General features: G+C 33.7%; 2 protein-coding genes across 3 annotated transcripts in view; both read left to right on the forward strand.

The window, feature by feature from the left end:
* Nucleotides 1-27,290, forward strand: part of LOC126647092 (aspartyl/asparaginyl beta-hydroxylase-like) — a 724,697-nt gene that overhangs the window by 640,708 nt on the left and 56,699 nt on the right. The gene's annotated exons all lie outside the window — the stretch shown is intronic.
* Nucleotides 1-27,290, forward strand: part of LOC126647101 (aspartyl/asparaginyl beta-hydroxylase-like) — a 58,351-nt gene that overhangs the window by 26,391 nt on the left and 4,670 nt on the right. Inside the window, exons 5-16 of one of the 2 annotated variants that reach the window (XM_050329017.1) lie at nt 12,872-12,961; nt 14,256-14,330; nt 14,815-14,976; nt 16,603-16,662; nt 18,188-18,244; nt 18,739-18,783; nt 19,534-19,569; nt 22,771-22,809; nt 23,752-23,796; nt 23,908-23,949; nt 24,918-24,968; nt 25,939-25,983. In XM_050329017.1, the coding sequence (XP_050184974.1) occupies nt 12,872-12,961; nt 14,256-14,330; nt 14,815-14,976; nt 16,603-16,662; nt 18,188-18,244; nt 18,739-18,783; nt 19,534-19,569; nt 22,771-22,809; nt 23,752-23,796; nt 23,908-23,949; nt 24,918-24,968; nt 25,939-25,983 (747 nt within the window). The remainder of the gene's footprint in view (nt 1-12,871; nt 12,962-14,255; nt 14,331-14,814; nt 14,977-16,602; nt 16,663-18,187; nt 18,245-18,738; nt 18,784-19,533; nt 19,570-22,770; nt 22,810-23,751; nt 23,797-23,907; nt 23,950-24,917; nt 24,969-25,938; nt 25,984-27,290) is intronic. The other variant, XM_050329023.1, reaches the window with a different exon arrangement.

Consider the following 27,290-nt stretch of genomic DNA (forward strand, 5'->3'; position numbering starts at 1 on the left):
AAGTTTTAACATTAGTGGTTGCAGGCTGAAATTTTAATCTGTTCTTAAATGAATTTTCAATTACTTTGACATGACAGTTTTAGAGCAATTAAACATGCCTGTTTCAATTAAATCATCTCACTCAGGGTTCTATTCAATCTTTTAAAAGGAATAAAAAAGTTCTAGTGTAAAGCAAGCAAAGTGTTGTGATTTGTTAATGCTGCTGCTCAAGGTTTATGAGTTAAATAGAGTCACAAGAGCATTAGTCACATTTTCTTCCAAATATTTGAGGATTAGGATGTAAAAACATTAACAAGTAAATTTCATGGTTTTTAGAATGAGTTATATGAAGTGTAAGGCAAAGAAAATTAAAATCCCCCAAACATTATAAAAATGAACACTAGTAGTTCTGTGGAAGTTTCTCAGCAAGTGGAAGAAACTTGTAAAATATCTGAGATGTAGGACATAAAGAAGCTTGGGTTGTTTTGTTTGGTTTGTGGTTTTTTGATCTTTTAATTTTAGAAGCAGATTTGAATTAAAATAAGTTTCTTCACTGATACCTTTCAGTGAGAATTAAAAACACTGTCACGGAACATTGATTTCTATTGTAGATGCTTCAGTAGTAGAACTAGATAGCCAAAAAGAGAAGGGAGACATCTACTGTAAGAACTTTATCTAATGAAGTTTATACCAAATAGTTAAAATACATGTTGATAAAGTGGTAAAGCTGCAAGTGAAATAGAGATAAATTGCTTGAACCATGAGAAAGCTGCAGGCACTGAGATAGGTGATCAGTAAACAGTAAATTAATTTGGGATTAAACTTGGGATACAGAGGTGAAATGCAGGCCAGGAAAGTTCTGATTTCATGTCATGCAATTTCCTTTTGATTTTATTAAGTGTGTAGAAGTGTGCTCAAAAACAATTATAGTGGGAATAGAGAATTTGTAGGAGGAGAAGGGATGGGGGTGGGTGAAAAATAGGGTAATTATTAACAGTAAATAACTTTTTAGGAGTGTTTAGTTTCTGGAATATAGGGCTTTTTTCCAGAAGCATTCATTATTGCATGGTGCTGTTCCTCTTGAGTAAACAACTGAACCCTCACTAGTGGTGAATGGAGCTGTCAAAGCTCTCTGCAAGTTTGGAATAGTAGAGTTTGATTTTCATGTGTTAATTGTTGTCATTGCAAGCAGAACTTGGCTAGTAATGGTGGTAGATTAGGGTGAGCCTTCAGTTTTGTATCAGCATGGCAGTTTTTTGTTTGGGTGTTGGTGTTTGGTTTTTTTTTTTTTTTTTAATTTTTAAAGAAGCATTTTAAAAGCAAAAAGGTTAATCTGAGTATGATGTGCAAATAAGCAAAAAAAATGGAACTGTATCTCACATCTTGCTTGTAAGTTCACACAAATTGTTTCAAATTAGTTGAGGAAGTTGAAACCTAAATTTTTAGTTTGATTTGTTGTGCCATTTTCTCGTGTTGGTAAATGTTTGCTATTTTAACTGCCAGTCTTCAAACAAAATACTGCATTAACCTTTGTAGCATAAGCTTTTGCTTGCTTTCTTGTGATACTAATGTAAAGAATTTTATAGGGGAAAAAACCCCATACCCATAGTTCTAAAATGGCTGAGAACTTGTGGAAGTTTTGAACCCCAGACTTCTGTGACCACCTTCAACAGAATTTAATTTGAAAGTAAAAGAGTACTTTATATGACATCACAATGCTCATAATGTATAGAATAACTTATTGAAGAGAGTAACTTAATTACTATAGAATTACTATAGAATAACTTAGAATTGTAGAGAGTGAACAGTAAATTGTTTGCATAGCTGTTGAAATTCTTATTGAAACAACTTTTTTGCTAGTACTTCCCCTCACCACCACTGACTTTCAAAAATTTGCATTATTTGTCTGAATTGACTGGCTACAGAAGAAATCAAGTTTTTATAACAGTTACTGGTATAGGTTACAGTTGGATGGAGGTGTAATAGACTATTCATGGTCAGATGGGAGAGGTAAAACCTCACCTGTATTGTAAATGTGATATAATTAGTGTTTGAGAGCTGGGGAAAGCTGTTGTTTGCAGATCAGTCATTTTGGACAGAAGCGTACTATATTGCCTGTTTGATTTTCACAAGATAAGCAGCTATCATAATGATGGCACAGCAACATGAAATACATTAAATACTGTCTTTCTAATAGTCAGTTAGGATGGGTTTCCCAAGATGAGGCTAATAAAGGCAAAACTTGCTTGTTGGTTTCTTACCTCTGCTCACATAGGATGCAATGCAAGCATCTATGACTTCAGAAAAGAAAAATGCTTTCTACCACGAGAGTGTGATCTGGATTTTTCTCCTAAAATCAGGCAGTTAAATAAACAAGAGGTATTAAAGCAATGTACTGAGAGTGGAATGAAGTTTGGTATTTTGTTGTGGGTTTTCTTTGTGCTAGTTGTATGAATTCAAAAAGCTCTCTTGCATTTGTGAGAGGTAGAGGCTTTATTAAGCCCAGCGCTCTGCAAAACAGGGAATGAGTGGAGTTTAAGGTAAGTGGGTATTAGCTTTCTCTCAGCAAGCCACTTTGGTTAGCTGACAACCTTGTATTTCCAATGTAGCACATTATAAATGCAGAATCATCATAATAATTATATGCAGGTGCATATGCAGCAATGATAGCTTTTTCTGACTTGCAGTTCTTCTGGAGAATGAAAATCAAAAGGAGAGGAAAAATGTTAATAACAGTTTTGGTTTACAGATATGTATTTCCTTTTTTTTTAATACTGCAATTTTAATATCTTTTGCTAATTTTCTGGGTGGTTAAGGAGGTTTTTGATGGGACATCATGAATTAAGGCTAGAGTCTGAACACAAGCCCTGATGTTTAAAGCTTGACACTTTATACCCTGTTATCCAGGCATTGCACAAATTGTGGAAGGATAGCGAGTTCTGTCTGTCAGCTGCTTAGTGCTAACATGGACTGAATGCTTTCTATGGTAAATGCAAAGTAGCCTCTTCCTTTTCACATGTAAGTGGATAAGCCACCTTAATTAGCTTACATTTTTTCACGTGGTGCTGTAGGTTAAAAGGTTTATGTAGGTAGATATGGTGAAATTCATTTATAGTAATATTTTTTTATATGGCAAAGCCTTTTGTCTAGCCAGACTATTAAAGTTTTCAGGATTATTAAATGAATAGAATAGAATTCACATGTGTCAGGCTTCTCAATATACTGTTAAATGTGAGAATGTTATCTGTTAATATCTGTGAAACCGCTCAAAAGGAAAGTGCTTTTATCTATATCTGTTTTGCAATCCTTATCTTTCTGAATAAAAATAGTATTTATATATTTTTCTTTTGATGCTGATTTGTGGAGAATATTCTTGAAGATTTTTATGAGGAAAAATAGAGGAAATCACTGGGTTTTGTTGCATAATAAGAATGCTTTGTGATATTCCTAAGCTTCAAAGAATCAGTTAAGATACCAAGTTGTCTACCTTTAAGCATTATGTGAAAATAACCACTCACCAGAATATCTGATTTTTTAGAATGACTATTTAAAGCAGTTATTTGGAAAATATTGGAAAACTATCCAACTATGTTAACTTTGAAGTCTACTCTTTAAATCACTGACTCCAATAGCCATTTAGCCATTTCTAAAATTCCATAATAACCACATTTGTGGTTGTAAATTCTACTTTTTTATCTTGTGTTGCCACCACTGGACATTTATAATGTGGGACTGAGTGGAAAAAAAGAAGGAACTTTAAAACTGGTGCAAAACAAGTGTAACGACACTTGAATTGGACCTGAGAATAAGAGTCCACAGATTCAACTACATGACTTATAAAATCCTGAACATTGTTTTTTATACCCCAAGACTGTGAGAGCCTAAGTCTTTGCCACAAGTTTACTTAGGTGCCAGATTTTGTCATATGTCCAGGACATTCCTATCTTGAAAAACTTGTGCACCCAACCCTTCAGGCTAACTGGGGCTTACAAATTACTTTCCTGTTCTGTAGTGCCTTGTAGGGACCCAGTCCAGATGGAAATCAAAATACATCAGGATTTCTGTCTTGTGATTATTACATAATAAGATTTTGAAATATGTTATTTTACATACTTTTCCTGTAAATAGGTCTATTAATACATGATTTATGTAATTATGTCATGAATGGGTAATTTGATGAGAACCTTCCTGCTGTTCATTGTATAAAAGCAGATTGAAGCAAATTACTGCTTGTCTGAATATTTAACAAGTGAAATATCACTAATCACTGAACAAGGTGTTTTGTAATCTTTCAACATAGTGCACATACTTTTAATTAAAAAGAATTTGAAATATTTTTATGGTACTTTTTGTCTGTTCTGATCTTTGTAAAATTTTACAGTTTTCCTTGCCAATATATGCTTTGAGAAGTCTATCTTAAATTATCCAGAAATGTTTAAATTTAGTATGAAAAAAAGGGAGAAACTGGAAATTTAAATATGGCTCTGTGCAACTTTGCTGAGTACCTTTTATTGTTTATATTTTCATTGATGCTGTAGTATAACAAAGTTGAAGTCTGTTCTTCCTTTCATATGAACTTCTTCCATGCAGTGCTTAGAAGTAGTAAGACTGAATAATGATTTTAGTTACGTTAGAGCTCTGGTGGTAATCTGTGAGGAAAGAGCCTAAAAAGATTTTCATTCCTAGGTAAGAGTTTTTAAGGAAATAATTAAAAAAATTGTATTTTTACTTGTCTAACCCATTTTTAAAGCCATTTTGGGCATATTGTCAATGCCTGATATTTTGAAAACATGTAATAGAGAAATTAAATGCAAATTGCCTACAGTGACTTTATTTGTTACTTTTTAATTTATTTTTTTTTTTTTTAGTGTAGGATATCAGTTTTGGTTTGGTTTGGTTTTTTGGTGGTGTGTGGGGTTTTTTGGTGGTTTTTTTTGTTTGTTTTTTTGTGTTTTTTTTTTTTTTTTTTCCCCAGAATAAATGTTGATATATAATGACACAGTTTGGGTAGTTATTGTTTTCTAGAAACTGAACCTCCAGGTGGAAACTGAATTCAGTGCAGGGGTTTATATGTCTGAATAAGAAGCCTAATGTTGAGACATGGGAATATCTCTTGTAGTTTAATAAGATTATGTATGTGTTTCAAAATACAAATTTACCGTAACTTTCCAAGTTTTCTTTACTTTCTAGTTGGCTTTTGGGTAGCAATGTGCATGATTTTTGTGGTTAAAATTGTTTTGTTTGTGGGATTTGGGTCCACAGCATCATGATAGTGATAATCCAGTCTCTTTTTATGGTATTAAAAAGATGGAACTAATGATTATTTATATTTTTGGAAAGGCTTTTGCTTTCAGGCCTCTTGTGGAACTATGTATAAAGCACAATCAAGATGCTGAACGCCTTCAGTTTCTGATAGCTACAATGGGGAAAGAGGGCAGCACCTGACTTTGGAGAATAGGGTTTATTTTTTTAATAAAAGTCTTAACAGTCTTAAAAAGTCTGAAGTAATGCAATAAATATTTTAACTGAGATGAAACGGCAACTGCTTTTTGGAATCTGAGCAATACCTTTGTTAAAACACTTTCTATTAGATAAAGAAACAGGTTGTAATTCATTGTAAGAATGTAGTCAATTTATGTAGTCTGCAATACCTAAGTTATTGAAGATCTTTTGAGTTAATATGTTTATAAAATATTTATAACATTTTATAGAAACATAAATTAGTGGGTTTGAGAGAGAGCTGACCAATACCTTGCAGAGCAATCAGCTGGGGTATTGGTCATAATGACATGGCAACTGTCTGGAGAGATCTGAGCTCCAAGGAGTTAAGAAGCATCACAAGTAGCATGCATCTGGTAATGTGGTACTTTTCTTTGATTAATTAATTAGTTTTTCCTATCTGTACTTGTGGTGGTCTTACAACTGAAGGTGCTTTACTCCTAATGAGTTAACATTTGATCTCTCTCCATAGCATTGCAGTGTGCTATGTAAAGTTGACTTTTTACATAGCATGGAAAGTTGGGAAATTTTATGTCAAGTTTGTTGAACATCATGGATATGTTCATAACCTATTTCCATTTTGCAACAAATTAGGTGAGGAGCCAGGAGGGGTAGCCAAGAAAAAAACTAAACTCAAAGGTATTTTTAATGTTCTTTTTCATGTGAAACTTCATGCAGATAATGATGTATGAAATGCATGCGCATTGCAAATACCAATTGCAGGTTATAATGGTTACTAATACCAGCTATGGTTTCTAAGTGTTGTCTAATGGTGCAGCAAACTATTATCCTTGCAGTTTTTCAGTAAGTTTTTTTTATTACTGATTGTAATTTAATGGCAATGCGAGTGCTTTCCTAACTAGAGATTATATTTTGTTTGTGCGCATTTTTTACAACAGTTGTCTTGTTTGGATTGTAAGTAGTTCATGATAATTTCAAATTCTGCATGTTTTTAGTTAAGATTTTCCTCTGTGTGAAATCCTCTTTTAGTTATCTTTCATGAATTCATGGTGCTATTACTGTATTGTAGTTGGGCTAGAGTGCCTTAATTCTGCTTAAGTCTGTACTTAAATACTTTCATTTATTTCTTTCTTATGGAAGGAGAAATTTAGTTCAATAACTTCCCCTTTAATATTATTTGCAGGACTGATTGCAGTGATGATACTTATACATTTTCTAAATCTTAAAGTAGGATAGCTTGCAACCAATTTATGCCATATATTTATTTGTAACTATATTGCTGTATGAACAGGCCATAATGGTCTTAAATGTGTTGAGAGACAAAAAGAGCTAATTAGCCTCAGCAAAACTTGAAGGTATCAGATGTACTTCAGGTACTTATCTTTTTAAGTCTGCTCAGTTATGCTATATCATAGCATGGGACTATGTAAACAACACAGTTTAGTTGTTGAATCACTTGGACTTTAAGGTGTTTTTTCTAGCAGTATGTGAAAAATGCATGCTTACTCATCATACAGACTTTCATGAAAAGGAAAGTGTGTTTACTGAAGGAACCAAGTTGAAATTTTTAGCATTTGTTCCACATGTGCTTGGTATAACTTGGTTGCAAATTGAGTGTTTCCAAGAATGGTAATAAATGTAATTTAGCAATTCCTTCCTGGGTTTTAGATTATTTTTCAATGTTTGATATGAGAATGATGAAGTGACGTAGTTCAAATGTTTTATGTCAGAAAACTTTTGGAAGGAAATATGATGTCATTCCTTTTAGTTGAAGCTATGTGATTGAATTGTTCACTCCACAGAAATGTTACACAGTGGTTAGAGGCAGATGTTACAGAAATCTCATGGACCTGCTTTTTTGCCACAGCAGACTGCAGTTTGTCTCAAAAGCCTGAATAAAAATAGAGCATTTTATATTTAAAAATCATTATTGCTTTTCAATAATGTGGGAGTATTAATTTGAAAATTAAATGCAAATATTGCATAGAGAGATGTAATGGAAAAACCCTTAAATTTTATTGAGTTAAAAATTCCTTATTCTGGAGAATGATGCTGGTATCGACAATTTTTTTCAAAACTGTGGGCAAAATGGAAGTATTGAAAATTAAATATTAAACATATTGAACATAAATTTCAAGGTTTATGTTCTGACTCTTCTTAGGATGTATTATCTACATAGTGTGACACAGCCAAAGTGAATTGAAATAGAGAAAATAAGCACAAGAGACAACTCCAAAAGTAAAACAAACAAAAAAGTGTTACTGATAACTGAAAAACAAAGTTGTAAGAATTAATTTACAATTATTACTTTGATTTCACTGAATATAGTCAAACTTAGTTAACTTTTTTGGAGTTGATTTCATGCACTAGGACATTGCTATTTCTTCTTAATTTTTGTGAACTTATGTTTTATTCTTGCAAAATATGTACATCAGATATATTTTTTAAGTCTTTGCTTAATATGAGGTAGCAGTATCAGTAAAATGTTGCATTATATATTTGTATAATAACACTTTATAACTCTTGCAACTGTCATACTGTTGTCAACGATTCAAATTGTACTGTGATTTTCATGCTCACAGACAAAAGTGGTTTTATCATTCTGCAGAAGTTAGTTAGCAGTAAGATAATAGAGGCATGGTTTTCACTAAATTAATGCTTCATTCAGACGCAGCTGGAATATAAGCTAAGGTTGCTTGCTGGCTGCATGGTGTGAGATATTGCTAAAAGTCAAAACTAATTTGTTTAAATTGCTTAAAGCCTAGAAGTTAATTTTACAAGTTTAAATTGGCATCTAACAAACATTAAATATGAATTTGATCAAAGCTTTAAGATAGTTGTTCATAAGATGTTTTGTGACCTAAGAATGGTTCTCTTATTGAACATTTCCTCTTTTTTAAATGAAAAACTAAAAAGTAAAAGAAGCTATTAAAGAACCACTCAAGAAATTAAGGGAGAAGCAGGAATCCAAGAAGCAGGAAATCAAAGATGAAGAAGAAAAAAAGAAAGCCAGGAAAGATGCTACTGATCGAAAGGACAAGAAAGCTGTTGATATGAATAAATTAAAGAAAGATTCTGACAAGGCAAAAAGGGACAGAGGAAAGGAAAAAGGCTTAGACAAAAATGTAAAATCAAAGGAGACTACAAAAAAATCAACCAGTGAAAAGGATGGTACTATTCAGGTGGGAAAAGACAAAGAAAGAAAAAAGATAGTCAAAAACCAATCCAAGGAAGACAAGAAAGAAAAGAAATAAACAATTGTCATTCTGCTAATGAGGAACAGACTTCAGGAATGAGAAATTCGGCATGCTTATATGAATGTGGTAAAAATGGCAGTAAGAAAATAATGTTTTCTGGAAATAAATGCGAAAAAAGGCTATATAATAATTTTTTGAGAACTATTCAGTATGTACTGGTATGGTAAACACAAAGCAGAAACATCTGCTGTGAGACTCAATTATGTACATATGTTAATGTGCCTGGCTACCAATGTGTATTGAAAATATTCAAATGTCAAATTCACACCAGTTACTTCAAACCTACTCTAAATATGGGTTTGGGGCTTGATGGTTGTTTTGATATTTGGGTTTTTTTTTTTTTAGTCTTCCTTGTTTCCTTGTATTTAGGTACTATTTTCTTGATATGGAGATGAAAGTTTAATATTGTGTTTGAAATGCAAGTTTAAAAGCAATATGAAAAATATTATCTGGACACATATAGAGGAACTCACAGATTAAATATTTCTATTTCACAGAAACAATGAGGAGGAGCATTAATGGACTGTAGTGTCATAGGAACTTATCAAATAAATGTAAATTATTCCCTGCTAAACTTTTTTTCCCTAAGTAAACTGTTTTTTCCCTGAGAAAACTATTTTATACACCATCAAATCCACTTCAGTGTTGGACTTGTTTATGAGACTCCACCATATACTCAAGCAATATGTTGCAGCATTTTTATCTACTGATCCTGTGAAAATGTGTTCTACTTTTCTTCAATCCTCTATTTATTTATTTAATTATTTACTTAGCTCTATTTAGGCTGAAAAACTTGATTCATTGTCACTTTTCAGTTAACTGTGTCCTGATTTTTCTGAGTTTTCCAAGTGCTTAGATAATGAATACTAAAAATTAGGCCACCTACTTCATCATTTATAAGTATTGTTGGATTCCATTTACGCTTAAGAAGTGATATGCTACTACTACTCTGTCCTGGTTGAACTTGTTTAGAGAACAGCTTATATATATTTGCAACTATTATTTTACTCAACACTTTTCAAGTGCATGATACTCCTGTAAGCAAGATCCTGTGTTAGTTTGCTCTTACAGCTTCTGTATTGTTAACATCAAGGAAGGATTTATCCAGCAGTCTCATTAGAATAAATAAAGTTGCAAAACATTCTGCAGAGATATTAGAAATTATTTCAGTATGTTATTGAATCTATACTTGCTTTCAACTTTATTTGGAAATTAATATTTTCTAAATAAACTCGAAAGCAAGTATATTGCAAGCAATTGCACTATATAATTACACAGGAATCAGAACAAAATTTGTAATGAAATTTCAAGATTTGTTCATGTTATACTGCAGTATTAGCTTAAAGAAAACAAAACTAAGGAGAGAAATTGAGAATGAGTAGATGCATATGGATGGTAATGTCAGATTGAGGAAGTCCTGAAGGTTAATTCTGTTTGTGGTTTTGCTAAAATTTTGTGTGTGACAGTTGGCAATACACTTATCCATTCGATACATGTGTCTGTAACATGCCTTGATCCCTAGAGGTATAAGATTATCTGATTTTATTTTTTTAGAGGAAATGAAACATTGTTCAAATAGTTATGAAAATTAGTTTGAGTTAAAGTTATAGAAAATAGTATAGGAGCTTAAAGTTCTAGCTGTGATAATTAACAGAGGTGATATACCAAGGTATTTTCTAAATGTTTATAAATGCATGAAGAGGGAGGGAAGATGTGTGTTGTGAACATTATAGTGTTTAGCAAAAAATATGACAGAATGAAGTTATAATAAATGCATTGTATAATGAGCATTCTCTTTTAGGTTTTGGTGATGATAGATGTATTTATTCAGCTTTGCTCTGATAAGTGTTAAGATGTGTATTTCACCAGAGGAGCATTCTCAAGGATGGTGGCACAGTGGTATAGTGCACATCACTTTATTTTCTCCCCTAATGTAATAGAACTTATAACTCTGTGGGAGTGAAATTTAGAATGAGTTGCTTTTCTGATTAATATATTATTGTATCTATTACCCAAAGTTTATCTGGTTCTAAAAAAGTTCGGTTGTTTTTTTTTTTTCTTTTCAAGGAACATTTTATTTCAGCAGCACTCCAGGCTATAGAGATAGCTACACAATAAAATGATATTTTTGCCCCAGAGATCTGTTGTGTTGTTGTATATCTCTATAACACATTATTGTAATTAAAATTAACACGGCAATTTATCACATAAGCTCAAAAAATGGACCACACAAGCGAAAACTGAGTACAACTTAATTTTAATAAAAATAAGAGAGAAAATAGTATCTTGCAAAAAGTAAATGGCTTAATGTATTTTTTACTCAACAGGAATGAATAGGAATCCATGATAAACATGATAGATATGTATAAAAAGCTTGAAAGTCAAGTTGAGAAATATACAAGCGAAACCAAGAAGTATTCTTGCTAGTCCCTTCTTTCCTGCTAAATACACATAGTGCTTTTCAGCTGTGAAGTACTGACTATCTTTTGAAATACTGTGGTTCCATATATTGTTTACGAAGCAGAGCAGGTTGTTGTCTGCTACTGTAGATGTGGGTTATTGGAGGATATGAAGACTTATATAGAGGGGTTTATGGGTAAGGTCTGTGTGGCTGTTTCTGTGTTTCCAGATTCTGAAGTGTGAGATGGTGGCAAGTATTAAGTAACTGGTTTTGTCTTCATCTAAAGGTGATTGTAGAAAGAAGTAAATTCTTACGCTTGTAGCAATTAATATTCCTGCAGCAAAAGATGAATGTCATAATATTATTTTTTAATATTTTATGGGGTTTTTTTAATAACACAGAAGAAAACTGGCAAAAAATTAAATGCAAATTTTGCGCTTTTTTCCTAGCTTCTGATTTTGACTTCATGATAGTGGAGTTAATCTATGTTACAGTACTTTTGGATACAACTTAACTTATCTTCAGGTTGTTTAAATTTTAATAATGGATTAAGTTAGAATTGATTCTGGTATTCTATTTCCACTACTTGAAAGAAATATGTGTTTTTCTCATGGTGCATAAAATAATATCTCTCTGTTTTACACAAATTTGGGTTGAGACATACTAGTCCTATTTGTATTGAGATATATTTGACTCCATTAGAAACATGGTAATGATCATTGTTATTTCTGTTATTCCACTTAGAAGTTATTTTTACAAGATGGTTAACAGTACAGGAGTGTTCATTATAGTGTTGCCTCTGCTTGACTAAATATTATTTTTCTGTTGTTTTCTGTGTATACAGCTCTTGAAAAACTAGTTGACTTTGGCCAGTGTGTGTGTATGTGTGTTTCTTTAAGATAGTCTTATCATCATTGACCATGGATATAGGATTATAGAAGAATGCAATTTGGAAGGGGCTTCAGGAGATCCTTATTCCAACATCCTGTTCAAAACAGGGTCACTTCAGAGAAATGACCAGGTTACTCTGGCCATTATCCAGTGTAGTCTTTAAAACTTCCAAGCCTCTCTGTGCAGCCTTTTCCACTGATTTCACTTCCTTTGTGTCTGGGGGAGGTGCAGGGTGGATGTGTGTGTGTGTGTATCTTTTTTCTTATGGCCTGTCTGAACCTCTTGTATAAGTCTTCCTTGAACCTTGCTAAAGGAGATTGGAGAGGAGAATTAGCCTAATACCAGTAGATTCTTGAGCTTATGTTGTCTTAAGATGTGGCATAATCTTTCACATCTAAGAGTTACCTTTATCTCTTACCAAGGTGTTGATCATTGCAGTTATTGGTTGCTTTCTTTTCATTTTGTAAAGTTCAAATTAGTTGTTCATAGAAGCTATAAAATTGATCATATGAAACACTTTTTGTCCAAATTGAAAACAGTGAAAAAAATCTGCTGCCTATTTTTCTACTGGATGCTGAATAGATGTTGAGAATACCGTAGTCATTTGTTTAGTTACTTTGAAATAAAGGAAAGTGCTTAAATTTCTGTCTCTTTTTCCCTCCCTCATTGTATTTTTGTCTTCCAAACATATTTGTTTACTGTCTGAATACACTTTAGTTTTTGTATATATCGCTGTATATCAGGACAACCCTGCAATTATGATTGTTTGAATGCAGTTTTGGAGAGTGTAACATCAGTTAATTTAATTGAAACATCTTTCTTAGTTTATAACTGAATCAGATCAAAAGGAGCATAAAGTTAACTTTATAACTGAAAAATGCAGGCCTTAAAGAAAGATCTGTCCCAGCACAGCCAACACCACCTGAGTCTGAGGAGACTGTCCAGGCTGCTGAGACGTCCTATGTCGAATCAGGTAAGGCCTGTAATAAGCCATAGGTGAAACAAAAGACATAATGCTTCATTTGAATGATAATTCTGTCTAGAAGATGCTCTAGTCAAGCCCTTGTGGTTACCATTGTATCTGTATTACATCAGAATAACTTTCTGATGATGTACAGTTGTAGTTTAGATACATTTGCAACTGTATATGCAGTCAAAATAACAACAGATTCTCCCCCTTAAACAAAAAAAAATTCCAAGAACCAACTTCATAACATAATCAAATATTCCCTTTTCCATTAAAACCAATAGTATATCATAAGTACCATAAGTAGAGCTTTTACTGTTAAAAAAACAAAACAATCATTTTAAAAGCCCCATAATATTAGTAAAATGCATCAGTTTTAAGTGGGATTCAAGAAAAATGTTTACATGTCACATTTCATGTATACAATTTGCCTTTTACTATTATTCAGAGAGTACTTGTTTTTCTGCTACTTGAAGTGGCTTATCCTACTTGATATTTATATGAACTTAGCACATAAATGCACAAGTATAGAGAATATGGCCAGTAAAATGGAATATAGTTTTTGTTTTAAGGGACTTGCATTACTTTTTTTTGTTCCCCATAGCCGGTACCATTTTAGGTTTTTATTTGAAAATGCAGCTGTGATCTGATTTTTGTGCTGTAGTGTTTCTGAGTGTTAACTTCAGGACATTTATATGAAAGCAACACTTCATACAAATTCCTGTTATGTTCTGGGCTGGTGTATTAGATGATGATCACTTGTCCCTGAAAACAGTTTGTGATTTCTCCTGGCAATTCATAGCAGAATAAGACCTTGATATCATAACGTTAGTATCTATTTTCCCTGTTTATGAAGTCAACAAAACCCTATTTTTTGCAAGTGGCATTTTATTGTTAAATATGACATGCTACTGCTGCTGCCTAAATTGTAGGAAGGTAATGGATTAAAGTGTTAGTAGAATAATTACTTCGAGGCTTCTTGGTTTGAATAGTTATCTGAAGTTGTTACTGCCCTTGAGAAAAATATATGTGCAGAAAATGCAGTGCAGATAAATTCTTTGAATTCATCTTCAGAACAAAAATGATGCGATTGATGCAATACTTTATATATTTGAGAGTAAGCAAGACAAAATTGTTTTTGTAATTGTGTGAGTCCAGAGGTTCACCAAGTCAGTCTCTAGGGAACTTTATGGAACAGAATAAGAACTTTACAGAGCCTAAGGGCTGTGAGCCTTGAGCTTATGTTCAGACTTTGCCTTTTGCACTTACTTACTTTCACTGTAATTTGTAATCCTTTTAGAGCACAAGACTGCTGATGTAGAATTGGAAGACGAAAGTCAGTCTGTTCTTCATGAAACTCTCCATTCCCAGCCTGGTAATGCATTAACACTTAGAAATCACTGAAGAGTTTATAAATACTGCCACAGGCTAGATGTATCTCAGTCTAGTTTTGGTATGCACTTAAAGTAGTTTTACCTGCACAAAACATTCCAAGCTCATATGTAATTTTCAAGAAAATTCAGAAAGTTCAGTCACCTAATCCTAAAATTGTGACCTCTTACCCAGAGGTGTTTGGCAGCAATAATTCAAATCAGTCAGTTGACAAAAACTTGCTCAGTATACTGTGTGGAGTGAAAGAATGCATAGAACAGAGATGGCCTTTACTGTGGGTAGAGAAGGCCTTGTCAAGGCAGGGCAGATATTTTGGGTTTAGGATGCAGATAAATCGTCTGTCCCCCTCCCCATCTCCTTTGGCGACTTGTTGGAAAACACGAAGAGTGCACTGAAGGCTGAATATTTGCTGGTAATAGAATATACCAAAGAGTATGTATTCACTAACAATCTGCATTATTGATTAGGAGAGAGGCATGAAGATGTAGATGAAAGTATAAGTGACCAGTGGCAAGTGAAGGAAGAAATACATGGAGAAACTTTTGAAGCTCCTACAACAGATGACATGCACAGAGAATTAGAGAATGCAATGCCAGAAGCATATGAGACACCAGACTCAATTCAGAAAGGTATCTGAATGATTAAATACATTTAAAATTAAATTCACAAAAAAAAAACCAGCCAAACAACCCAGACAAATGTAAACGTCTCATTAAAAACTTGACCTGTAATTCCGGCTTAGAATAGAGACGTAGCAAGTATCAACCACAGATAGCATTATTTAGCGAATAAATATCTTTTAAATCAAAGTGGTATACTTTAATGCTCTCTGTTTTAGAATCCAGGTAACTATATATTATTATTTAATTAATGATGTATTAGTTTTCCACCAAATTAATCTATGCTCCAGATATGCATATCTCTCCACGATAGAGGGATGACTGTAATCATATAGAATGGTTGGAAGGGACCTTAAAGATCACCTAGTTCCAACCCCCCTACCATGGGCAGGGACACCTTCCACTACATCAGGTTTCTCAAAAGCCCTTTGCAGCCTGGCCTGGAACACTTACGGGAATGGGGCATCCACAATTTTTCTGGGCAATATGTTCCAGGTGCCTCACCACCCTAGAGTAAGGAATTTTTTATATCAAATCTAAACCTACCCTCTTTTGGGTTAAAGTCTTATCACTACATGCCCTTGTGGGAAGTCCTTCTTCAGGTTTCTTGTCCTTATGGGACTGAAGGTCTTCCATAAGGTCACCCCAGAGCTTTCTGTTCTCGAGGCTGAACCCCAGTTCCCTCAACCTTTTCTCAGAGGAGAGATGTTCCATTTCCAGCCTCTCATCTACCAGCACCCCCAGCTCCTTGGCAGGGCTGCTCTCAGTCTGTCCATTCCCCATCAGTAATACCTGTATGGAGTCTGCTTCTGGACTTCCTGGTTTATTTAACTAATTTTTAAGGATTTATTAACTGAACCTTTTCTAGACAGACTTATTCTCACTCTTCTTTCATTTAAATGTGTCTCCCTAAGAAAATGTTACGCATCGATTATGTTGCAAGTCCTGCAGAGATGAAGACATCATATAAAGAAGATTTTCATGTCTTGCTGCCTTGGGGCTTTGACAGGATGATAAAAATGATAGTAAAAATATTTAAGCAGAATCAGATGATCTAAATCCAAGCTGGGAGAAATGATTTCTTGATGCTTTTTATCTGCCCTACTGGAAATTTTACACATCTCTTAATACATCTCTTTGAAAAACTCGTGTAACAGATGTCATCTAAAAGTTGAAATTGCTGGAAGTACACTGAGATTCTTTCTTCACAACAGAAGTAATTATTTTCATCTGGGTCTATTATACCTCTTTGTTTCTATATCTCCTTTATTCATCTACAGCTTAACTTAAAGTAGGAGACTAGAGAAAATACTCAAATTCCAGTTACTTTATATCTTTGCAATTAAGAAGGCAAAGTAAATATATTCTTCTTGCTTCACATTTACACAAAAATTTCTCTGGAGAGTAATTTTTTTGAGCAAGCATGTATAGAGTTTATTTATATATACACATTCTCAATATTACATAGAAGAATAAAATTTCAAGTATTATATACTATATACATGTCTTGCTGCCATTAAAAGAAATTTGCTTAGAATTTCAGCTTAGAAATTTTACTCCATTCTTACATAGTATCTGTTATAGGGTTTGTGGTATTGTGTATTAATTTAAAAATGTTATGTATTTGTTTTTCAGATGCTGATCTTTTGGCAGATGATCTTGAAGCAGTGGAGTCTGAGCCCTATGAAGTTCCAGGTATCATTTTATTTTTCTAAACTCAGTAATGCCGGTTTTCTGCCTAAGTGTAACAAATTATATGAGAAAGAAAAATAGGAAAGGTTAGACTGGTTTAGAAATATATAATTGTGAATTTTTTTTCTCTAAATATCTTCTTGTTAATGCCGTGGATATTTTTACTTTGAGATTACTATATCATACTTGCTGTTGAAAATCTTTATTAGTGAATGACCAGAATGGAAACTTTGCTTTCATTGCTGCACAAACTTTATATTTACTGTGAGTTTCTGGCTGTTCTGTATGATTGGGATCTGACTAGGCAAGAAACCTGTGGTTTGTATAGTCTAAGAAAGCAAGAATGAGATTTATTGCTTATGTTACTGTCCTCTTACAGTTCGCAATGCTAAGGTTCCTCTAGACTGTTATCCTTGGTATCAGAAGCATCCAGTTTTTAACATTTTCTTCAGGACTGTTTGTTGCTTTGTGTCTGACTCTACTATCAGAGAGTGAGTCAGTGCCAAGGACATCATTCTGAACTATCCTTCTGCTGTATTTCTGCTCACCTTAATACATCTTGAAAACTTTTTGAAATTTTACCTGGACTAATCCAATTAAGCTTATAGTCATCTTCATATTGTGCTTGATATCATGTACAATGGCATTAGCTCATCTTTCCCATTATGTAGAAGCATCAGGTCAATATTACAGTTTCCCTGCGGTCTGATAAGTATTTTCTTCAGGACTCCAACAGTGTTTCTTTATAGTACAAACAGCCTTTTCCATTTACATTAGACATGGATTTATGTTTGGACTAGGCTTCTTGTTTTTGACTCAATGCTAATTCTGGACTTTCAGTCCTGTTTGATGCCAAATGTGACAGAAAAATAGAAAAAAATTTGTTTGATCAACTAACACTGTTTAGTCCCAACTATGTGGGAGATTACTGCTTTCCAGTTACTGGTCTAGAATCCATTCTGTGATGTTAGTTTCTTACCTTCAGCATTTGTCAATGTGTCATACTGAGTATATTAACAGCATTGCAAAGAACTGTAGTCATAGAGGAGAATAATACACATACTTACCTAGGTAGTGAAAAGAAATAAGTTGCTGTAAATCTGTGATGCCACAAGTGAAGTACACTTTTTGCAAGGCCATTTTTCTGGTTCATATCTTGTCTTCTGTGAATCATCGTGAAGTCAGATTCCTGCATGTCAGTTAAGAACATGCCGTAGAATTTTGAAGATAGAAGTTTACATTTTTCATTCATATTAAAAAATATACTGGAGAGTAATTGCTCATATGGATGTAGTTTTCATACAGAGAGTATAACAGAGGACTACAAGAGACAGTGACCCTAGACCTTCCATTAGATTGCCATGTAAAGTTGTGTCAGTTTGTAAAGTTTTAGTTTATCAGTTTTCAACTAAGGAACTACATTTAGCTATTGACAGATGCATTATGGATGCAAGTTAAAACAATCAAATATTAAAAATATTTCCTATTTTTCTTTCAAAATATTTATTTTTTCATATTTAATTTACAGCTTCAGATGATTATGTTGCATCTATGGAGGAGAGAGTAACTGAACCAGAAGCTCCAGGTCTGTAACTTTTTGTTGCTTCAGATGATGATGTAATCTCACATTTTTTTAAATGTGCTACAGAGTAATGTGTCATATTGACTGTTTCATCACAGTTTTATTTTCAAACAGTTGTAAGGTAGTTTCAAGTAAACCTGATTTTTTTTTTACCACTGTGTTATTCACATTTGTGAGCCTAACACTCCATCCACAAATACTTATAATGATATCTTGTTCTGTCAGGAGTCTTGCAGTCTAATCGATGGATTGATTATCCAAGACCTACTTATGTTCTTAATGTTAATCCTAAATACAAATGGGCATGAACTTATTATATTCCTTGTTTTATGGTGTAGCTCCTGGATGTGTTTTACAATTCAGCTGTCACTTTTAAATAAAATATTGTAGTATTAACTCAGTATGTTTAGTTCTGATATTCTTGAGCTAAATATGTGACTTTTTAAGTTCACATGAAAATGGATTAAAATATAAAACGTTAAATGTTTTTATTTAAGGTGACTCTGAGGTAGTGCTAGAGGATGCTATGGAACATTACACAGGTATAGTCCGAAGTCTTATTTCTTTTTACTGAAGTTTCATTGAATTTTGTCCCCAAACCAGACCATCATGTAAAAAACCCACCCAACACTCAAAACACAGGGGCTCATAGATAACATCCGTTCCTTAATAAGTTATTACATCTCTGGTTTTGATTATGTTCTGAAAAAATACTAAGAGCTATATGAGTACTATTTCCTTGTAATGTCACCCAAATGGGCAGAATAATATTTTGAGAGTTGAATTTCCAGGAGAATGGGTATTGGTGTTTTAAATTGTATAGAAGTGTTTCTGTGGATAAAAAAGAATTTAAATATGCCAGAGATGTTGAAATTAGTGTGACGTCAAGAAGAAAGTACTGTCTTTAAATTTTGCTTTAAAAGCAAGCCAGCCATAACAAGTAGATCCCAAAATTGCACTGTAGAAGTTAACTGTGTATAGAAATGATTTAAGAATATTTTGATTCTGAATTATAGGTAATCTGTAGATGGCTTCATGAACTGTATAAGAAAGCCAAGTGATACTGCTTTATCATTTTTAAGTCTATCTTTTGATGCCAGAAAATTACTCCGTTCTTCTCACAGGATCTTTTAGAAATCTTTGCCTTTGAACTCTTATTAACTTTATTACAGTATAAAATACTATACTTTGGAATATCTTTTTTGTTCTGAATAAACTCGACGTTGTATTATTTGTGTGTCTTTATTGTCTTAAAGTTCCATGAATTTTCATATGCATTTTCTTTTAAACAGAGGATATAATGCATGACAATTATAATGAAGATCAAGGTATGACAACTGCTATATTTAGTGAAATTACAGTATCAAAGTCTTTAGTTAATATGCAAGTGAAATTACTTTTTCTTAAAATTTTCTCTGCTGGCACATTACTTTGCAAGTTCTCAGTTAAGGTTCTGGGTTCTGTGTTCAAACCCTCTGTGAGTAAGCAATCAACCAAGTGAATTGATTGATCAAATGGAAGAAGTGTAGAATATACATTAAATTCCCACATTGGTCCTCTGTCATACTTTGTGTGTATGTGGAATAAGAATGTTGAAGACTTTTCATGCCCTTTTTCTTATGAAACCCCAGTCAAGTCAGCTGTGGTTCACTGCATCAGCATAGCTCAGTATTTCCTTTGTGTTCCTTGGAAATTACTCTCATTTAGTTTGATTTGGTTGATGACTTGCTAATGATTGCTGAGAACAAAAAGGAGAAGAACAGTAGTCACAACCTTGAAACAAAAATATGTGGTTGTGATTCCTGCTTTGATGTCCTTCTGGGTACTACCATACTTCAGAATAATTAAGCGTGTCTTTAAAGCATTTTTGTTTATTTCCCATGTTTATGTAATCAGAGCAAAGCATGGGGATTCTTAGCTTCAGGATATTTTGCAAGAGAAAATCTTGAGGCTCATTCTTGGTCATCAGGAGGGAAATTCCGACATCTGTATTTGGAATGGAAGTTAAAATCCCATTGAAAGACTTTCAGTGGCCCAAAGGTGTATTTAGCACATAGTCTGTGTCTTTCGCAGTCTGCAGAAAATAGTTCTTTGCCTCAGTGATGATGCCCTTGACAAAATGTCATGGCATTCATAGAATGGAAAACCAAGAGACCTCTAGTTTTTTTTCCCTGGACTTATTTTTTTACCCACCTTTCCAGGAGATATTTATTTTCCGATCAGTTCCAAGTCAAGAATCACTTCCTCTTGCTTCTCGCACCTAGATATGAAGAAGTGCAACTTCTAATCTTTACTTTTCATGCTTCTTCATATGTAGTCATGACATGGACAGAAAATGCTTCCATGCCCTCTGAAACTGTCATTTATATCAGCTTTTTGAGTAAGTTGATCAGGGAGGTAAATGAAGTAAGTTAATCATCTTTTCATAAAATCAGTTCCAAAACTGTTCCACATTCTTCAGTCTCTTCTGGCACCCCAGCACCATAACAGTGAATTACTCTATTTTGTGAGTAATTTTGTGAGTAATTCATGTGCTTCAGCAAGCACATGAAGTGGTTTCATGTGCTGTTGCCTCTGTGTGCTACACTGAGAATTCTAAATAGCATCAGATAAATCAGATTTTTTTACCCTACTCTTTCTATAGTCTTCCAAATCCTCTGATTAGGATGATAACAAGAATAGGAATTTTTCTCCAAAGGAAATTCTAAGGTAGCACATGACTCAAAAAATTTATTATTCTTGGCTATTAAATTACCAGGCTTCTTTATGCAATAAATTATTCCCACAGTTCAACATAATCTGTGGCAAACTGCTTTTCTCTTGATAAAAATTCACCTTTTCACAACATAATTTTGCCTCCTTTGAAGATGTTCTGGTTGTAGAGAAAGCATCACGCATCCTTTGTACTTCTTGGTGGAATTTCATTTCAGAACTCCAGCCTGGAGCAGTGTAGAAGAAAAAGACCAGTCAGCTGAGCTGCCTTTCTGTGACACAGCGTTTTTTCCTTAGGAGTTCAGTCTGTTGAGTTTCAGGGCATGTTCACGTTCATGTGCTAGACACCATTTTAGCAGTTGTACCCCTTTTCCATCCCTTTTGTCTGTGGGCCCATCTTTCTTGTTCCTTTTCCACACTTTTGGTTGGATTGAAAGGGAAACAGATTTGCTCTGTTTCTAGAGAAAAGCAATTTTAGCACCTGTTTTTTAAAGTCAAAGAAGGGATGGAGGCCATCGTGGAGATCTGAAATTCTTTCTCTCAAGTGTAAAGCTTGTGGTTTTGGCATTGGCTCCAAAACTGCCGTTCACTTCCTCAAGAAGATTCAATTTAAAGCTTGAGAGGCAATTGTGTGTGAAGTCAACGGAAGTGTAAGCTTCTCTATTCTGGAGTCAGTGTATCTTCCCCATCTTTATCAGATGTTTCCCTTTTTCTGGCAAGACCCTCTGATGAAATATTTTCTCCAATTCTGATGATTTCTGGAATTCCCAGAAAGCCGAGGGCAGTGCCAAGAGGATTGTTGGCTAGAGCAGTTCAATTTCTTTTGTGACTCATGCTTTGTATGACTTGTTTTTTAATTCAGTCAAGAACCAGCTCCAGTAGGATCACTGAGGTTATTGCTAATGCTAAAAATTCTGTTGTTGAAATAAGTGTATGATAGCGCACAGAGGAGTGTGTAGATAGATGGATCATATAATTTGGAATAGAAGAATGCAGTTATTGTAAACAACTTTCAGTAGTTTTATGAGGAGTTTGCTACAGTTTGTAGCAATGAACCTGGAGAAAGTAAGCAAGTTTGAGATTTTCATTAGAAATAAAGTGTTCTGGAAGTTTTTTTAAGGATATTCTCTAAGAACTTTTTTCTAAGCAATATATGGAGAGCCACATGACCATTAATACCTTATAAGATGAATCAATATTATAAAGATGTGTGGGGGTTGTTTGTCTGTTTTTTTAAATCTTATGTAATGGACCTTTTGCAGATGAGGGTTAGTACCTGTTAAGATAATGAAATTATCCAAAACACTGAATAAACTTTGAACTTCTTTAGTTCTGAAATTTATAGTGAGTGTATATTGAAAATGCAGACAATGGATAGCATTTTCCTCTATTTTCAGACATTATCTAAAATTAATTATTGAATATTCTTAACCTATTTCTTCAGAATTATGAAAATTAGACTGGCTCTTTACTCAAATATTAAGAATGTAGAAAAATTATAGCAACTGCACATAATGATGGATTTATTGTTGTAATTGATGGATTTATTGTTGTAATTGTTTTCTACATTTCACCTGCGTAGATAGAAAGGCTTGAAATTTCAGCAATATGTTCAAATTAGGGTAGGGGTTTTTTTGTGTAAAATTTCTGGTATAAGCTCCGGAGAAGGTTCATGTATCTATTCAGACCCCAAAGTAGGGAAAATTTTTTTAAGGGCTTTGTCATTAAAGAAATTACCTGGATGCTTAACAACCAAATTTTTAGGATACTTTGTGCATATAAACCACCCAGCAACTTTTTTTTTAATTTTCTTTCAGAACCCAAACATGAAAAGCAGGCTGAGACTCAAGATACAGGTATATACATAATATATATATATAAATATATATATATATATAAATTCATATATATGTGTGTATATGTATATGTATGAGTGGGGTCTGTGTATACTTCCACACACATCCCATCATTTGTATACATTTATATATATGAAACATATTAGAAAATCTTTGTTTCATATGTCAAGTAGAAATATCTCTACAGTAAGTGTTATTAGAATACATATTGTTTTCAAAATCAGAGAAATATTTTAAGTCAGCATAACAATTATTAACTTAATCTTGCTGTATATATATATTGAAATATATAATCGGTGTGACCTTCAGTCATGATAATTGCCAGTTACAGCAAAGGTTTGTTACAGTCTATGATTTTATAAACTTACATTTTTTACTATGAACTGAGACACATTTTAATATGCTGTCCTTAAAGATTCGTCTTTAAGGTCTCAAGTGACACAAAGTGGGGTATCTGAGGCTTTAAATGGACAGTTGGAACACAGTAATTCCTCATAGACAGTCAACCTGCTGCCTGTTGTGATCCTTGCTCAGAACCTTGCAACCAGTGCTTAAAATCATTCAAAATGTAGAGGCTGTCAGTACTAACTCTACTTTGATGCAGAGTTTTGTGGGTGCATTTATCTAATTAGCAGGAGCAATTAAAACATTGTCTTCAGTACTCTCTCTGTGTCCTATATACTTTGTTGTCTTGAAACAGCAACTCAAGTCATCTCAGACAACTGATTGAAAAAAACTACAGCTTTTTAATTTAGAATATAGTAAAGAAATTCTCTAGTGTATTTTTCCCCTCAAATTCATTGAAGTTCCTGTTTGTCAATAGCAGTTTCCTGTTCACAGGTAAACATGTCTATGTGCTAGCTGTGTTCTTTTGTGCTGTGTGTAAATTCCATAAATTGAGGACTTGACTTCATTGCTCTGAATTAAATGTGGTTTTTTTAGCAGTTCATGACCTTCCAGAGGAGCTGAATGAAGCCACAGAGCCAGGTATATATTTTGTAACTGTGATCTTAAAGTCTTTTGATAAAATGTATGTATTTGAAAATCAGACTTTATAAAAGAAGCAAGCTCATTATATACTTTTTCTTTTTATTATAGATAAAATTACTGAAGATTTTGATATTGCTAAAGATGTTTCAGGTATGAGTTTTTGGAGTTTGTGAAAGAAAAAAAATTAGATTTGTTAGTATAATTAAAAATCAAGCAAATGAAAACCAAAGAAGATAAATGTGTATGTAGAATCATCAAACAGTTTGGGTTGGAAAAGACATTTAAGCAGCATGTGGTTCAAACTCCCCACCATGGCCAATGACATCTTTCATTGCATCAGATTGCTCAAAGGTCTGTCCAACCTGACTTGTAACACTTCCAGTGATGGAGCATTTCTACTGCTCTGACCAACCTATTCCACTGTCTCACCACATTGAGAACAAAAAATTTCTTTTTTATGTCTAATCTCAATTTACCCTCTTTCACTTTAAACCATTGCTTCTTGTCCTGTTGCTACAGGCATTGGTAAAAAGTGTCTCTCTGTCTTTCTTACAATATCCCTTGTTGAAAGGCTGCAATAAGGTCTCTCTGCAGCCTTCTCTTCTCCAGGCTGAGCAACCCCACTCTCTCAGCCTGTCTTCCTAGGAGAGGTGCTCCAGCACCTAACCCCAGTGCAGGAACTTGCATCTGGCCTTGTTGGACTTCATGATGTTCTTATGAAGTACTTACTCCATTCCTCAAATTGGAGCTCTATGTTAACTTTCCACAATACCACTCAAAATGATTAAGTTGTAAATTTTTGTGTGCTATATTGGTATCGGGAAGTTTTAAACGACTACTGTGTCAAATGTGATTTAAAGGTTTGTCCTAAGAAGTTAAAAATGTCATTAAGCAAGTTTTTTTCAAACTTGATGTTAATTCAGTCAGCTAGAGCTAAGTGATCTAAGCAGTTTAGTTTGAGCACAGTGTGTGGCATTTGATGTTGTATTTATTTAGATGTTCTATTGGAAAAATTGGAAAAAAACCCAAAACAGCAGTTTCTTTTCCTTCTCATTTGATACCAGTTTGGTTGTGATTGTACTATGTATGACTTTTAACACTTATTTTCTTTGTAACAGTAGAAAGTAAGAAAACAGAAGACAACGTGGCCATTGAACCAAAGGAATCAGGTTTGTATGTTATGTTTTACATGAGTTTGCCACTTAAAAAAAATGAGAATTATAAATATTGTGGAATAGAATTTTATGCTGCACTAAAAATACATTAATAAATTTTCCTGCAGCTGTTTTCTTTTGAGGACAAACATATCTGTGTTGTTGGAATCTATCATCTTGGGTTTTTTAATGACAATATTTTAATGACTTTCAAAGCACTTTCAGTTTTAGAAGTTGAGAGTGCTACCAACTCAGAAAAGTTTACATTGATAAAAATGACCATATTAGGCCATATGATGAATCTGAGGATTTCTTTTATTTGCTCTGTTTTCCACCAACCAACCAGTCAGTAGTGCATACTTGGGAAAGAAAGTATATGTAAGAAATAAAGTAGAATGTTTCCCAAGCTTTGAACTTTATTTATGGGCTTTCCAAGTTGGAGAATGTATTTCCCTCCCTTTGATTCTTCTTATTGTCTACAGCCAGCATCCTGGCTATTGTAAAGGTTTTTTCTGGTGAGCTTGACTGCTTGACTGTGGGCAGCCTTCAGTCTATTAACAGTAATAACACTTACTGATATGTGACATGTCTAATTTAAACATACATATGGAATTAAAAATAATCGAATTTTGAGGTCAACTATTTCACAGTTGCATCTGAGAACATAAGTATATGAATTTTTCTAAGCTCATACTGTAGTAACATGTGAAACTGGGAGATCTGTGCTTTGGGTAGTTTAGTTTCAGAATTTTGAAGTATCATTTTTGAAACTGTACAGTTCTGCAATTTACTCATTGACCTCCTTACATATTAATCTTCCCCTTGGAAAAATTCAGTGGAGGAAGAAATTTACATCCCACTTTCGCAAAGTATTACAGAACAGTCTTGATAGGTCACTGTTTTGAACATAAGTTGAAAAATAAGGCTTTTAAAAATATTTAGGGAGCAGTCCAGTTTGAATTATTTTTACATTTTTGATTTACAGAAATACCTGTTCAAGCTGAGGATTATTCAAATGATGTTCGAGTGGGTAAGTCAATTTTAAATGCTTGGGATTTTTTTCAAAAGAAAAAATGAAGCTCTAGCTACATGGAAATTTATAAATAAATTACTTTGTGGAGAGTCATGAAAGGATATCATCAATGTCAAAGTTGCTTCTTGGTTTTGAAGAGATAATATTTTTGGTGTACTTGATAAATGGTAGCAGTAGTTACTGGGTTATATGAAAGTATTCCAAATAAACTGTTAGTAGCTTTAATTTACAACTTAATTTGTAATTATTTCAGACAGAGCTGGATAGTTTTACTGTTAAGGGAAATACAACAATTTCAGGTCTTGGAATATGTGCCTACTTCGTCTCCAGAGTAACTGATCATGGACAGTGATATTGTTAATTCTTTGCGTGTCAGTCAGATCTATTGGAGTCTGGCTGTGGTACATTCTTGGGGCAATTCTCTGGAAACAGGACTTTTTTTGTAATGCCATTGCATTTTTCTTGACATAATTGATATCAAGAATAAGAGTACTTTCAGTTCTTCCATCTATTTCCTGACAATAATAAACACAGAGTTGACCCAAACCATCTTTAGAGTAGTTCAGTGGCTTCTGAATTTGAAGACTGATTATTGTTACATTTCACTGCTTTTTGGAGTTGATGATTACAAGGTGCTAATTTGTTAGTTGTAACACAGTAGTTGTGCTGAGTGAAACAGAGTTGTATCTCGGGGCAGTAGATCAGAGAAGCTACAATCCAGGAGCACTGACAACTATATTTCTGTTTTGTTCTGATTAGCCTGAGCACCTTTCTGGGTTAGTTAATCTTTGCACTGTGCAGAAGCTCTTATGAGATATGGTGCCCAGAGGGTTCTGGAGTGTTGTTTTTTTTTTTCCCTGTGGAAAAGGAAACTTGTTTTTGGCTCTTGGTTGTGCCAGAAATAGCCAGAGAAGTGAAAAAACATAGGAGACCTTTGTGGTTGCCCAGTACAGATCGAAGGCATGGTTTAGTTAATATTTTAATTTATTTACTGAACCTTAACTGAGGTGATTTGAAATGCTCATATTAGTACGTAACTGTGTTGTCTGTGAGGCCTTTCTAATCTCTTTATAACAACAACCATATGGTGTGTTGAAATGTTTGAAGCCATAAATATCAATTAGTAGATGCCTTATCTAAAATGTTTTGTTTTGTTTCATAATGAATATGGAGTATTCTTAGCCAAAACTTGCAATCAGTATAAGAACAAACAGTAGTTACTTTGACAGCATAGCAAGAAGTTCAGCAAAGGTAGTCTTCGTTTCATTTATTGTGCATTAAGTTGTAAGTGTAGAAGGGGAAAT

Source organism: Myiozetetes cayanensis, unplaced genomic scaffold (genome assembly GCF_022539395.1).
Source record: "Myiozetetes cayanensis isolate MyiCay16 unplaced genomic scaffold, myiCay2020 scf1, whole genome shotgun sequence".
NCBI classification, from domain to species: Eukaryota; Metazoa; Chordata; class Aves; order Passeriformes; family Tyrannidae; genus Myiozetetes; species Myiozetetes cayanensis.